This window comes from Panthera tigris, chromosome F2 (genome assembly GCF_018350195.1).
Source record: "Panthera tigris isolate Pti1 chromosome F2, P.tigris_Pti1_mat1.1, whole genome shotgun sequence".
NCBI classification, from domain to species: domain Eukaryota; kingdom Metazoa; phylum Chordata; class Mammalia; order Carnivora; family Felidae; genus Panthera; species Panthera tigris.
In genome coordinates, this window is record NC_056676.1 from 71,234,406 (window position 1) to 71,249,788 (window position 15,383).

At 46.7% G+C, this 15,383-nt stretch overlaps 1 protein-coding gene across 1 annotated transcript; it reads left to right on the forward strand.

The window, feature by feature from the left end:
* Positions 1-404: 404 nt before the first annotated feature.
* On the forward strand, positions 405-15,103 carry GSDMC (gasdermin C). Its single transcript, XM_042972895.1, has 8 exons — positions 405-621; positions 1,959-2,142; positions 4,552-4,720; positions 9,671-9,776; positions 11,033-11,122; positions 12,946-13,203; positions 14,025-14,098; positions 14,777-15,103. The coding sequence occupies exons 1-8, from the start codon at positions 405-407 to the stop codon at positions 15,101-15,103; spliced, it is 1,425 nt and encodes a 474-aa protein (XP_042828829.1).
* Positions 15,104-15,383: the final 280 nt, after the last annotated feature.

Genomic DNA, 15,383 nt, shown 5'->3' on the forward strand with positions numbered 1-15,383 from the left:
TGAGGCCCTCACTCTCTGATGGCCAACACGGCCACCACCTCTACCACCACCATGGATTTGTGCCATATACCTAACCTTCTCTCAGGCCCTTCTGCTGACGATAGCATTGAGCACTTTGTGGGCCTGGAGGGTGCCCTTGGCTTGGGGGTGGGGAGATACACAGGCTTTTCTATTCTAGCCATAAAGAGCAATGAACTTCATAGCAGTGCTTCCCTCCGAAGCCCAGGCTGTGTTTAGAATACCAAAATTGAGAAAGTATGATTTAGTCACTACTCGAAGACCTAAGTTAATCTCACATATATGTCCTCTTCCTTAGGAAAAACATCAAGCTCTGTGACAGCTTACCCACTTTCTTCCCCATCTCCACTGAAATCTGTACTCCCCTTCTATCTGTCCCTAGCAACATGTCCTCCATGTTTGAGAATATTAGTAAGAATTTGGTCAAAGAGCTCGGAGACAAAGACCTGACACCTGTGAAACACCTGCTGAACGCCAACAAATTCCGTCAGTTTGCAATTTTACGGAAGAAAAAGAAGACTCTCTCACAGTTCTGGGAACTACCTGATATTCCAGTAGAATACACCCTCATGGACATCCTGGAGCCAAGTTCTTCAGTCCCAGGTATTGCCAACAAGGGCTGGGAGGCAGGGAGTGAAAAACATAGGTGCCCAGACAGGTAGTGCACCATGCAAGAATCCCTGAGACACACACACAGGTAAACGTTAGGAGCAGTTTTGCCGAAAGACACTGGGCAAGAACCTATGACTATTTGAGAATCTACTAATATCTGGACCCGAGCATTTATCAGTTCATTTAATACTTATAGCAGCTTCGTAAGTCAGAAACATTACCCCCAGTTACAGAACAGTGAATTGAAACTTATAAAATAATTTGTTCTAGGTTATGTACCTGGGAACTAGTAAAACGAGAATCCAAACCCAGATCCGTCTGGCTCCACATGCTTAACATTTTCTGCTCCAGCGTGCTGCCTCCTGGGGCCAGATGCTGCACCTGCTGCAGAGGAAAGATGATGTCATGGGTCTCCTTGACCAGGGCACACACGATGTCACCACGTCTCAGGGTTTGAGATGACATCCCTGTTATCCGACCCTTGGGTTGATTCAAACATTTGTCCTCAGCAGTAATTTACGCTTAAAACATTATTTTGTTGGGAATGCAAGCTGGTGCAGCCACTCTGGAAAACACTGTGCAGCTTCCTCAAAAAATAGAGCTACCCTACGACCCAGCAATTGCACTACTAGGTATTTAACCAAGGGATACAGGTGTGCTGTTTTGAAGGGACACATGCACCCCCGTGTTTATAGCAGCACTATCAACAATAGCCAAAGTAGGGAAAGAGCCCAGATGTCCATCGATGGGTGAATGGATAAAGAAGTTGTGGTGTATATATACAATGGAGTATTACTCGGCAATCAGAAAGAATGAAATCTTGCCATTCGCAACTACGTGGATGGAACTGGAGGGAATTATGCTAAGTGACATTAGTCAGAGAAAGACAAAAATCATACGACTTCCCTCATATGAGGCCTTTAAGAGACAAAACAGATGAACACAAGGGAAGGGAAAAATAATATAAAAACAGGGAGGGGGACAAAAGAGAAGAGACTCATAAATATGGAGAACAAACTGAGGGTTACGGGAGGGGTTGTGGGAGGGGGGATGGGCTAAATGGATAAGGGGCACTAAGGAATGTACTCCTGAAATCATTGTTGCACTATATGCTAACTAATTTGGATGTAAACTTAAAAAAATAAAAAATAAAACAAGTTAATAAAAACAAAACAAAAAAACCACATTATTTTGTTAGCTTCTGAAAGATTTCAATAGGTAAGAGGGCTGAAGCAACACAGGACTTGGTCACTCTATCTCCGTTCCATTTTCCAACTGTTCCAGAGTAAATTTTTGATTAAACCTGAAGTCACCTTTTCTGTCCTCAGAAACTGTTATCAAGGGACCATTTATCTTCAGTGACACCATGTTCCGGAAGTACAAGGCTTCTGCAGGTGTGACTGCCATGCTAGAAACGAATGTGTCAGGGGAAGCTACGAAGTGCCATGAAACCTTCCTCCAGTTTCACGCTGTTACCTTCCCACCCCAAAACTGGAAAGACCTTCTAAAGAGGTGAGGCCATGGGAGAGGAAGGACTGGTCAACAGAGCCCCTTGGACTCTCTTTGTGGGCAGAGACACCTAGCAGGCCTTGCTGCTGAGGCTCTGAATGAAGAAAATGACACCGCAGGCAAGCTATGCTGTTCTTCTTGGTTATTCACTTATTCATTCCTTCAGCGAATAATTATTAGTCACTTAATACATATTTATTAAAACAGCAATTACCCATTACTGCGCTATCATGTGCTACCCATCTCCACCCTAAAGCCGCTCATATTTAGTGTGGACAGGCAAAGGGCAGGCAGTGAGGAAGAGCAGGCGATAAAAAATAAAGTATTGATTAACAAAGTATTTATTTATGGGAGACAAAGAATCTGAAACTCTCTGTTGACATAAGGTATGAAGTAGTGTCCTGGGATTTCATTTACCTCCAAGCGTATAGGCAAAGGCGGGTATCAAACGATCTCTAAGAGCTCAACGAAGAAATTAAGTCTTTACTGCCTTCTAAAAACAGTCAACTTCAGGGTGCCTGGGCAGCTCCGTTGGTTAAGCGTCTGTCTCCTGGTTTCAGCTCAGATCATCATCTCACAGTTTGTGGGATCGAGCCCCTTGTGGAGCTCTGTGCTGACACCACTGAGCCTGCTTGGGAATCTGTCTCGCTCACCCTCTCTCTCTGCCCCTCCCCAGCTTGCTGGTGGCTCTCTCTCTCTAAATAAATAAATAAATTTAAAACAAATAAATAAGTAAAAACAGAAATGCCAACTTAAATAATGTGTTTACAAACCCAACCAATTGTTAAGAAAGCAACAAGTTAAAAATCACAGACTGCTTAAAGACTAAAAGTTACTTTCACAGGGCATTGGACAATTTCCGTATTCCTGAGTTCTTACAAGGCCCTTATTAACAATAACATTTGCAAAGACTGTTTATGGTGCAAGAGTATCTGAGATTCTTTAGCTGCTCAGAAAGAAAAAGAAATTCTCAGTATTTCAGCAAAGAGGCAGTTTCTAGGATACATTTTAATTAGCTACCTCCAAGTGAAATAAGTCAGCCTGAGGTCAGACCTTTAATGGGAAAAAAAAAAAAAAAAAAAAAAAGGCAGTTGGCTATTTCTAATAGAGGGGATGTGGGCATGTCATGTATTCAGCTCCGAAGGCACTTACAGATCACGACGGGAGCTCTGGAGATAAGAAACAGGACGAGGTCAAAGAGACGCTGAAGGTGGTCGGCTTAGGTTTCTCTCTGGTGCTAACAGTTGAGCTCAAACCTAAAGAATGAAAGAAGCAAGCAAGAGGAAAAGGGTCCGAATTAGAGCTGAAAGGCCCTGGGACAGGACAGAGCTGGGTGTTTCCAAGAGGAGGGGGAGGCCAGGGAAGCGTAAGCTTCATCAACAAGGATGAAGGTGATGTAAAGTGAAGGTTGGGAGGTAAGCAGAGTCAGATGACACACTCCTTGGACAAATGGTAAGAAGCCTGCATTTCTCTCCAAGGGCACTGGATGGTCAGTAACCTCCTGCCCTGAAAGGCAAATTTAAGGGTCTCTCAGTATTCCACACGGCTGTCACCAGGGCACCAAGTACGGTGGGGCCTGGAGCAGAACCACAGTTGAGTCTCAGCACTGCAGACCTTCCACATCTCCCCCAACTTACATCTTCAAGTCAAGCTCTACCAACCCCCCTACTAAGGACGGTCGACCCATAAAGCCCATCTGCGCTAGTCATGAAAAATCACCCAGCACGTGCCCTCCTTCATCACACTTTAGCCACCTGCTCTACATGGGCACGTGTGCTGTGTGTACCCAGCTTTGACAACAGGGTCTCCTAAGCACTGGTCTCCATCACCTGGACTCATCTACTTTGAGCCTCTCCTGCTGAGAGGCCCTGGTACTGGAAATGTACAAACTACGCTAACACGACCAATATAATTTTGGAAAATGTAAATGGCTCTTCATAATATGGTATGCATACTGTCATACCATACCCATCAGAGAATGGGGACCCCTCCACCGTGCACATCAGAGATGTTCTGTTGCCCTAAGCAACCTAACCTATAAACCAGTATCTTCCTACCCATGGAGAACTCACCCATCAAATTCCAAATGCTCTGTACCCCATCCAGGGTCTTAGAAGAGTAATCCACAACGAGCCAAGAAGGCCCTCCTTTCCCGGGGGCGCCTGGGTGGCTCTGTCAGTTAAGCATCTGACACTAGATTCCAGCTCAGATCATGACCTCACGGTCATGGGATCAAGCCCCACGTCAGGCTCTGCACTGACAACGTGGAGCCTGCTTGGGATTCTCTCTCTTGCCCTCTCTCTCTGCCCCTCCCCCACTTGCATGCATGCACTCTCTCAATATAAATTAATAAGCATTTTTGAAAAAGGCATCCCTTTCCCACTGTGACCTTTCTCTTCCCACCTACCTCAGGAAAGTGTTGGATCAGGAGCTGCTGTTTCTGAGGAAGTGCCAGGACAGAGATGACAATCTCTATGTGGTGACAGAGGCCGTGGAGCTGATCAACAGCACGGTGTTGCATGACAGCAGCAGTGTGAACGTTTTGGGAAAATGCTTTATCCCTTGGATGACTTCTGTCAAGGTACATGGTTGTCTGAAGTGGGATGGGGACACCAAGAGCACAGCCAGCCCCACCCCACTTCCCAGGGGCTCTGCATCTTATTAGGGCCTGTCTCTGGGGGCTGGAATGAATGGGGTCATTATTTCCCACTTCTCATGTGCCAAGGAATCCTGACTCCGGACCCGAGAGTATATTCTAACATGCTCGTTTTAGTATTTTAATATATGAGGCTACTCAATATCAATAAAATAGAAATAGATTTAATTATTTGCAATTATATTTTGCTTTGGTTAGGCGATCGGTTTTGGATACTCTAAAAGTATGATTGTTGGGGCGCCTGGGTGGCTCAGTTGGCTGAGCGTCTGGTTTCAGCTCCGGTCATGATCTCACAGTTCGTGAGTTCAAGCCCTGTGTTGGTCTCTGCACTGCCAGTGTGGAACCTGCTGGGGATTCTCTCTTTCCCTCCCTCTCTCTCTGTTCCTCCCCACTTACACTCTCTCTCTCCAAATAAATAAATAAACTTAAAAGATATATATGTATGGTTGCTATACTACATACATGTGCAGCTTTATGGCTGGAAGAAACAAGGGGCCACATACAATACAAAACCTCAGCAGTTCAAACATCCTAAATACTGTGATACCCTGAGTAGAAAGTGTTCCGTATTAAGATTAAATATCTCCAAGCACATATGATGTACATAACTTACAATCATCACAATTAAAAAAAAAAAAAAAAAGTTTAAAACAAAGCAGTTCATCAAATATTTACTCAACATGAACTGTGACTCAGGGACATATAAAGTGTGTGTGTGCGTGTGTTATAATGGACATTTACACAAAATATATTTTATATGTAATCTGTCCTCACTGAAGAGATTCAGAAACCAAAAAAACAAAACAAGACAAAAACGGAGATGTGAGCTAACTTTCACAAGATCTGTGTATTAACCCTAGAGGAGAGCAAGGCGCCACCCAGTGGACAAAGAAGTTTGAAACCAAACTTAACTCCAGTTTGGAGGGTATTGCCACGGCCCGCTGTTTTCACATCAGTTTCGGTGTGCTGACGGGGTTTTGGGAGAACAGGAGAACACCCTGAGGCATTTTGCAGAGGGCGAATGCTCAGCTGTGTGTCTGGCCTATGCCCCAGGTGTTCACAGCAGGTGCCGGTTCTAAGCATGGCTCCTGGGCTGTGATGTTGTTAAACGGTTTGTAGATTCCCAGCTGTGTCAGCGTTTTCCCACACCATTGGTTTGCACTGCACTCTCTTAGTTGACATTGGACTCACCAGGACATTCTTCTCATCAAAGAGTAGGGCTGAATTCTGGAGAAGCCATTTACTCACTAGGCTGCCTGAGGTCATTATTCATGTTTCTGACATAGGGTCCCTCATCCATAAAATTAAAATATAACACCTACACCTACAGGGGTGCCTGGGTGGCTCAGTCAGTTGAGCATCTGACTCTTGATTTCAGTTCAGGTCATGATCTCAGGGTTTGTGGAATCAAGCCCTGTGCTGGGCTCTACACTGACAACACAGAGCCTGCTTGGGATTTTCTCTCTCCCTCTCTGTCTTCCCTCACTTGCTCTCTCTCTCTCAAAATAAATAAACTTTAAAAAAAAAAACTACTTAAAATATGGGGCACCTGGGTGGCTCAGTCGGTTGAGTGTCCGACTTCGGCTCAGTCATGATCTCACAGTTCGTGGGTTCGAGCCCCACATCAGGCTCTGTGCTGACAGCTCAGAGCTTGGAGCCTGTTTCAGATTCTGTGTCTCCCTCTCTCTGACCCTCCCCCATTCATGCTCTGTCTCTCTCTGTCTCAAAAATAAATAAATGTTAAAAATTAATAAATTTTTAAAAACTACTTAAAATATAACTGCTACATAAAAGTCCATAATACATATGAACACTCAATCAGGTCTCCAGAATACAGTAATTACTACTCAGTGTGATGGTTAATTTTATGTTGCCAACATGACTGGTCCATGAGGTACACAGTTTTTGGTTCAAGGTTATTCTAGGTGTGCCTGTATGTTTCTGGATGAGATTTGAACGGGTAGACTGGTAAAGCAGATTATCTTCCCCAGTGCAGGCAGGCCTCTTCCAATCCACTGAAGTTCTGAATGAAACAAAAGGTGGAGAAAGACTGGAGTTCACTCTCCGCCTAAGTATCTTTCAGCTGGGACGCTGCTCTGCCATCAGACTCTGCCTTGCACTCCTGCTTCTAAGGCCTTTAAATTCAGACTGGAACTATACCATTAGTTCTCCTGGGTCTGTACATCTTGGGATTTTTCTTTTTATGAATTTTTTTTTAAGTTTTTATTATTTGAGATTTGAGAGAGAGCACACGTGTGAGTGGGGGAGGGGCGGAGAGAGAGGGAGAGAGAGGATCTCACCCAGGCTCCCCACAGTCAGTGCAGAGCCGGACATAGGTGGGGCTCAAACACAAACTGTCAGAACATGACCCAAGCCGAAACCACGAGTTGACACTTAACTGACTGAGCCACCCAGGAACCCCTTAAAAAATGTTTTATGTTTATTTATTTTTGAGACAGACAGAGAGACAGAGAGAGAGACAGAGCGTGAGTGGGGGAGAGACAGAGGGAGGACACACAGAATCCCAAGCAGGCTCCGCACTGTCAGCACAGAGCCTGACACGGGGCTCGAACTCACGAACCATGAGATCATGACCTGAGCCAAAGTCGGACACTTAGCTGACTGAGCCACCCAGGTGCCCCTGGGACTTTTCAACCTTTATAATTGCATGAACAGATCCCTTACAATAAATCCCTTTAGAAATATAGATATATAGACAGAAAGCTTATTGGTTCTGTTTTTCTACAGACTAATATACTCAGTAAAGTTTGTTCAGCTTTTCACTTGATTGTAAGACAGAGTGACAACTTCTAAGCTCTTTACAGTATGCCAGCACAGAAACCAGAAGTCTAATTTCTTTTTAAAATAGGAAAGCCAAAAAATAAAATCAAAGACATTTCCCCAAAAAAAGTAAGCAGAAAAAGAGGAGAATATTAATATTAAAGTTTAGAGGGTTAGTCCAAACATACAACATCTGAAAAACAGGAGTTCCAGAAATAACAGAGACACAATAAAAGAAGGAAGATCATCCAAAAAATAATACAACAAAGGTGAGGAGACCAGAGGAATGTGTTTCCAGGTGAAAGGACCAAACAGGAGGCATAATTTAATGGGTCAACATATACCACAGAACCTAAGTGCGAATTATCAGGATACCTGCCTCAAAAAGAAAAGCATGGGGGCGCCTGGGTGGCTCAGTCGGTTAAGCGTCTGCATTCAGCTCAGGTCATGATCTCATGGTTTGCAAGTTCAAGCACCACATCCAGCTCTCTGCTGTCTGTGCAGAGCTCACTTCAGATCTTCTGTCCCCCTCCCCTCTCTGCCCCTCCCCCACTTGCACCCGCTAAGATAAAAAAATAAAAACTTTAAAACAAAAAAAGAAAATCATGCATTTTCTAAAAAAGGAAAACAAAAGTCATTTTCCAAGGAATTTCAGCTTAGATTTCTATGTCCAGTCAAAATAATGCTCAAGTGTGAGAGTAAAAGAGAGAGGTCTTCGGATATGTACGGTCTCAAAAAATGTATCCCCACAAGAGACAGAGAGGGCACACAACTGTCCTAGTAATTAACTGCTACAGGAAAGATCTGGAGTGAGGAGAAGGAGTCTCCCCAACAGTAAACAATGGATATTACCTTAGGTATTGGGATGTGAACATTTTACGAGGATGGGGGATGGAGGAGTGAAGGGTTGGGGAGGGGGAAGAGTAGGAAAATGAAATCCTCATCACCAAAAGGAGAAAGTGACTGGATATACTTAAATCTGGAAAAAAAATTAAATCATTGCAATATAAACACAAAACCAAGAAACAGGAAGGCAAATGCTGGAACAAGAAGGAAAAAGAGCAGCACCTATAAATCAGGATCAAGGGAGGTGAGATGGGGGCGGGGGGTGCCGAGGTCTCTGATCACATGCACGTGGCACCATATCGCTTTCTAGATCTGAGTTTTTTTCTCATTTTTATTTTTTGAATTTACATCCAAATTAGTTAGCATATAGTGCAACAATGATTTCAGGATAGATTCCCTAATGCCCCTTCCCCATTTAGCCCACCCCCCCTCCCACAACCCCTCCAGTAACCCTCTTTTTGTTCTCCATATTTAAGAGTCTCTTATGGGGGCGCCTGGGTGGCTCAGTCGGTTGAGCGTCCGACTTCGGCTCAGGTCATGATCTCACGGTCTGTGAGTTCAAGCCCTGCGTCGGGCTCTGACAGCTCAGAGCCTGGAGCCTGCTTCAGATTCTGTGTCTCCCTCTCTCTGACCCTCCCCCGTTCATGCTCTGTCTCTATCTCAAAAATAAATAAACGTTAAAAAAAATTTTTTTTTAAAGTCTGTTTTGTCCCCCTCCCTGTTTTTATATTTGTTTTGCTTCCCTTCCCTTACGTTCATCTGTTTTGTCTCTTAAAGTCCTCATATGAGTGAAGTCATATGATTTTTGTCTTTCTCTGACTAATTGCACTTAGCATAATACCCTCCAGTTCCATCCACGTAGTTACAAATGGCAAGGTTTCATTCTTTTTCATGGCTGAGTAATACTTCATGGTATTTATATACCACATCTTCTTTATCCATTCATCCATCGATGGACATCTGGGCTCTTTCCCTACTTTGGCTATGGTTAATAGTGCTGCTATAAACACGGGGGTGCATGTGTCCCTTCGAAACAGCACACCTGTATCCCTTGGTTAAATACCTAGTAGTGCAATTGCTGGGTCGTAGGGTAGCTCTATTTTCAGCTCTATTTTTTGAGGAAGCTGCATAGTGTTTTCCAGAGCGGCTGCACCAGTTTGCATTCCCACCACCAGTGCAAAAGGTAGATCTATTTGAGTTTTAAGATCACATGTACATGAGACCACATTGCCTGGTTTCTCTCTCCAGGGTCAAGGCCAGGGAGAGGGTCTCAAAGTGAGAGAGAAGATGTTGACTCTGCCAGAGGGCACCGTGATCGCCTATAAGAAGAAGCAGCTGATTTTCGAGAACAATGGCTGGGGTAAGCAGAGGCTGAAAGGGGAAGATGGGGAGGGGGCGTCCGCTTCTCCGGAGAAGAGAAAGAGAGGGGAAGGGCCAGCAGCTGGCATCCACTTGCTGCTCTGTGCAGCAGGCCGAAAAACACCTCCCCACTGTGGGGACATACACATCCCACCACCAAAGCCACCTCCCAGCACGGCTGACTGACAGAAACGCTGCTCCGGGAAGATACAGAGATAGTCTCCCGTGTGGATGGGGACGAAGGGGCGTCCGGCGTGGAGGTGTCCTTGGCACCAGGCCAAGGGCAGCCCCAACCCCATCATCTGTATTCATTCCAGTGTCCGCTCAAGCCGCTCTCAGCAGCTGGCCTGGGGGAGCCACAGGGCGCTCCCCAGGGTACCCATAACCTCGGGAGAAAGCCCAGGAGAGAGCCGCAGGATCCCAAACAAACCGGCAGACACAGTGCCCCAGGAACATAAGGCAGGGTTGTATCTACATCTCTCCCTCCCTCGCTCTTGGGCCTCAGTGCCCCAGCACACGCACACACTTCGGGTTCTGACTCCACATGGGCAAACCATTTGCATCAAACAGCAACTATACCCCTGGATGGAATGGTGAGCGCTGGGGACACAACCAGCCTCCCCCAATTTAAGTCCCAGGAAGAGGTGAGCCTGATACAGCTAGGGTCCAGCTCCTCAGGGATCAGGGGATGCCGTTCCCTTCTCCCCCCCACCCCCAGACATGCACACACGCGTACACACACACACACACACACACACACACACACACACACACTTCTGTCTATAATATCCTCCCTCGAACATCTTGTCTCAGCATTTCTTAGGTGCAGCATGAAATCACCCAGGAAGGGGGCAGGACTGGGAGCAGACAGGTGAGGGAGGAGACCTCAAGAGAGTAAGACTAAGGGCACCAGACAGACAATCCTACCCAAAGAAGGACGGACAAAGCCAACTGCCTTTACCTTACAGAGGAAGTTCTCCAGTGTCAGCACAGTGATCAACCCAGGCGCTCGTTCAAAAGGCAGGCTCCAGGCTCTCTTCAGAGAGTCTGATTCAGAAGGTAGAATTAGGCCAGGGGCTCTGAGTTTGAGCCAGCATCACAGGTGAATCTGGTGGAGGCGTCCCCTGGCCACACTGAGAAAAGCTGCCAGGCTGGGTGTGGAGGAGGAAGCCTGGGGGCTGCGGGCAGGGGCTGGGAAACGGTCCAGCAGGATTAACCTCAGCTCTCCTGGCCTGGCTTCTTCCCACCCAGACATCCTCATCTCAGACGACGACACGCAGAAAACCTTTCCAGAAGGTGAGTTTCAGAGCTGGACAGGTTCTCTGCCTAGACGCAGGCCCTGCTGAGCACTGACCCCCTTCGGATGCTAGTAAGGGCTCAACCCCCACAGACCCACAGGGAAACCTTTCCAGCCAAGCTTCTCCATCACCTCCTCCTCTCCCCTGCCTTTGACCTTGGCACCGGCCCCTGGCCACAGTTCCCCTTTGAACTGTGAGGTGAGGTTGTGGGTGTGCTGCCTAAGGTCTCCATATGCCTAGGCTCTGAATCAACTGAAGGAGTGAAAAGAGGTAAGAAATCTGGGGGAGGAGGAGGAGAAAGCTGGAAAGAGGAGGGAGAGGTTGGGAGGAGGAAGGGGAGGATGGAGACTGAGGCTTTGTGAATGAGCACTTCTCTTTCTCTTTCCAGAGAGAATGCTGCAAAAGGTGAAGACATCAAGTGAGTGGGTGATTTTAGAGACAGGAAGGTGGGACTCGATCCCTCCATGAGGCCACTTTGTACAAACGTCCCACACAGTTGCCTCTGCTGTCCATGCCTGAGGCAGGAGGATCTGGCCTCTGGGCAAAGGGCAGGAATAGATGGAAAGGAGCTGGGGGGGGGGGGGGGGGGGGGTAGGCAGGGAGCAGAAGGCCAGAGAAACCAAATGTCTTCAGAAGCTAACTAACTCTTGGTGGGGGTATAATTTCTCTTTTAGTTGCTGTGAACAATGATCTCCTGTACCCATTGAGTGGATCTTATGTAAACAAGTCTCTGGATCTTGTGCTGCACTCACCTGGTAAGCAGGGCAGATTTCCCCGGCCTTTGCCACCACTGCCCTAGGGACTGGCTCTAGTTTTTGTGGAATAGGAAGGATCCAGGAAGGCCAGGAGGTGGAGGGATCCATCCGAATTGGGGCAGAAAGAGGTCTAGCAAGAGGGAGGAGGTGATGACAGGCCAGAACCCTCCCAAGTGTCTCAAAAAGCAAGTTTGAGCATGAGAAAAGAGATGATTCCTTGTGATTCTCTTTCCAGGAAGAATACAGAGAGTCCTTTGGCAAGGTGAGTGTTTATTAAGAGAGAATCCAGGGCCTCCAGGGTAGGGACTTGCAGAGCTGAGAGCCCTGACTGGAGTTTCCATGCAACTCAGAAAACTGAGGTCTGCTTCCAAATGTACACTTTGGTCAGCTCCACTGATTCATTCCTTCGTTAGTTTGGGCATACCTGCAACAAACTTTTATTAAGAACTTACTGGGCAACAGGCATTATTCTAAGTACTAGGGATACAGCAGTGAACCAAACAGAAATGCCTGTGTCATTGCACGTCCGTTCTAGTGACCTCTCACTCAGCAGATCATCTTGAGTGCACCCAAAGTCTCCTCAGACAAGCAGAGAGCCCCCAAATCCATTCCTTGGTTAATTCCACATGGATATAGATGATACAGGTAGAATTACACTATAAGAAGGATGGCTCAAGGCTTCTACCTGGTACTACTCCAAGCATTTTATATAAACTCATTTAATCCCTCATAACATCCCCATTTAACAAATGTAGAAACTGAGCCAAGAGCTCAGATCCTCATCTCTAAGAGCCCAACCACAGAATCCACGTTATTTTAGACATGTCCCAGAAATAAGCGCCTGGTCATTTTCTTCTACTTCCCATGACCCCTTTCCAGAATCTCCATCTCTGCTCCCTGCATTCTGCTCCCCTCATTTCATAGCACTAGGATTGTCTGTTTTCTAGTCTATTATTTCTAGCCTGTTCCCAGAGCTCAAACACGGCATCCATAGAGCTGCTTTGGGTTGATAAAAGGGTTCATATTTGATGGGGAGGGGCTTATCATCCCAGGAATGTTGTAATCAAAGAATTATACCCATTTTTGGTTTGATGCTGATGCCTGAGGGCAGATTTCAAGCAACTACATGAGGAGATTTTCCAGGAAATGGAGGCCTTGGCCCAGCTCTCAAAGGACACTCAGGATTCTATATTCCATACTATCCTGAACATGCTTGGGAACCGAGAGGCTCTGCAGGACCTCACGGACACGGTGAGGAGTTCCTACAACTACCTAGGGCTGATCAAAGTGGTAAAAGGGGCAGGTTTAGGAAATATGGCTATCAAGATACACAGGGGAGGAGGGATGGGGCAATGCCAGGGGAAAGAGTAGGCTGTCAGCAATCTGGGACACTGGCCCCAGGCACAATGACAAGGCCAGGGGCCAAATATTGGGGCTGCTAGGAATCCCCTGGGGCAGGTAAAGAGCCCTGACCCTCCCACCTTGGTTGATCACTTACAGACTTAAAAGACACAGGCAAAATTATATACCAGTAGTAGTCGTAGTAGTAATATCTTATTACTAATAATATGGGTCTCCTATAGCTGGATGGGAGCCCCTTAGATCTTCTGGATGACTTTGGGGGCACAATCCTAAATGAGACGCAACCGGACACAAGAGACCTATGGATCCAGGCAAGATTCCACATCATCTACCTCCTTGAAGCCATAATGGGTAAGAATGATCTGGGGGGAAATGTAGGAAAGTCACAAGTTTGGCCTTCAGACCTCGTGAAAGCTATGGGTTAGACGCCATCTCTCCAAAACCCTTCGAATATCATGATCTTCATCCTCACATATCCCCTCTCTGAAATGTCCAGAGGGTTTAGTGAGATAAATTTGCCACGGGAACAGAGAAACAGTCTGAGGTCTAGAAAGTGACCAGCCCAAGTTCATCCAACAGATCATTATGGGTGGACGATTCCAGGCTCCAGCCTCAGGATCCCATCCTCTGGACCACACTATGTAGCATTCTGGAGGCATTCCAAGAGTAGAAGGAGGACTTTCCAGTAAAGTGAACTTGACCTTCAAAGTCCAATGGGTGATTCCTCTGCCTCAAGAGTTCCCCTCTCATAGGGTCTCCCAGCTCACAGCGGGGAGAGGAAAATCTAACCCTTCATCACTGTCTTTCCCCAAATGTCCCCGTTTCCAGTGTTGAGTGACACCCAACATGATCTGCTGGCCCAGTCCATGGAAAAGAGGATCCTGCTCCAGCAGCAGAAGCTGGTGAGATATTCTCAGGGGCTAGTGTCCAGGGAAGAGGGTGAAAGAACCAGAGTTAAGAATGAATCTGAGGAAGAAGAGATGATGCAGGTTTCTGCCAGGGAGACAGGATCCTGCTCTGGCAACTGGGAAATCCCTGGCTGCATCTCCCTCTGGGCAACAGGCCCAGTGGGTATGAATCTATCAGGAGGGTCTCTGTTTCCATGGCAACCCCTGCTGAGAGCCCCACGGTTCTAAAATAGCCATATAAGAACCCAGGTTTGGGAACCCAGAGTCCCTGAGTCATATCCCCGCTTTATATACACAGTTACCATTTGGGAATCGCTCTTCTCTCTCCACATACACATATTTAAGGATATATGTGTGTATAGACATATGCATATACATACACACACACTGCATACATGTATGGATATACACACACATCTATTTCCAAATGCCACTATTCTGCAAGGGAAATGTTAATAAAATCATTTAGCAGCTGAGGAAACAATGCTCAGTGATTTCCAATAATGTATCCACAATTACACTGACCATAGGACGTGACCAGGACATGACTCTGGGCCCTCTTGACTCCAAACCTTTTGTCCCTTTCAGTCACCCTGCATGACCCTCTTGGGACAAATTTTCTCTTCCCGACCTCAAATGCTGACGTGTAACATCTGATACTGGTTATTCTAGGTAAGGAGCATCCTGGAGCCCAACTTCAAATACTGCTGGGACATCCCCTTCACCCTCAAACCCGAGCTCCTTGCCCCACTCCAGGGTGAGGATTTGGCCATCACCTATGGCCTCCTGGAGGAGTGTGGGCTGAAAATGGAACTGAATAGCCCCAGGTCAACCTGGGATCTGGAAACCAAGCAGCCCCTGTCTGCCCTGTATGGGACCCTGTCGTTGCTGCAGCAGCTGGCAGGCAGTCCAGAGAGGCCTGGCCCCACTCCAGTCTATGCTGAGAGTGTCCCTGATGAGCTCAGGGGGGGTCTAGGGCCACCACGTCTGCCGTTCTAGGCAGGATGGAGCCAGGGATCGGTGGAAACTTGAGAGAATGTTCTCAGGTGATAGAAATATCTGTATCTTGATAAAGGTTTATGCAATTGTCAAAACTCATCGAATAGTATCTAAAGATGCGAGCCTGGGTGGTTCGTTGGATGAGCATCCGACCTTAGCTCAGGTCATGATTTCACAGTTTGTGACTTTAAGCCCTGCTATGGGCTCTGTGCTGTCAGAGCCTGCTTGGGATCTTTGGACCCCTCTCTCTCTGCCCCTCTCCTGCTCATGCTCTCTCAAA

Bases quoted from the DNA above. Each gene is read 5' to 3' on its own strand.
- GSDMC (XM_042972895.1), top strand. From the start codon at position 405: ATGTCCTCCATGTTTGAGAATATTAGTAAGAATTTGGTCAAAGAGCTC. The intron at 9,777-11,032 runs GCTGGGGTAAGC...CTTCCCACCCAG, and splicing joins GCTGATTTTCGAGAACAATG to ACATCCTCATCTCAGACGAC. The intron at 11,123-12,945 runs GCTGAGCACTGA...GCCTGAGGGCAG, and splicing joins TCTGCCTAGACGCAGGCCCT to ATTTCAAGCAACTACATGAG.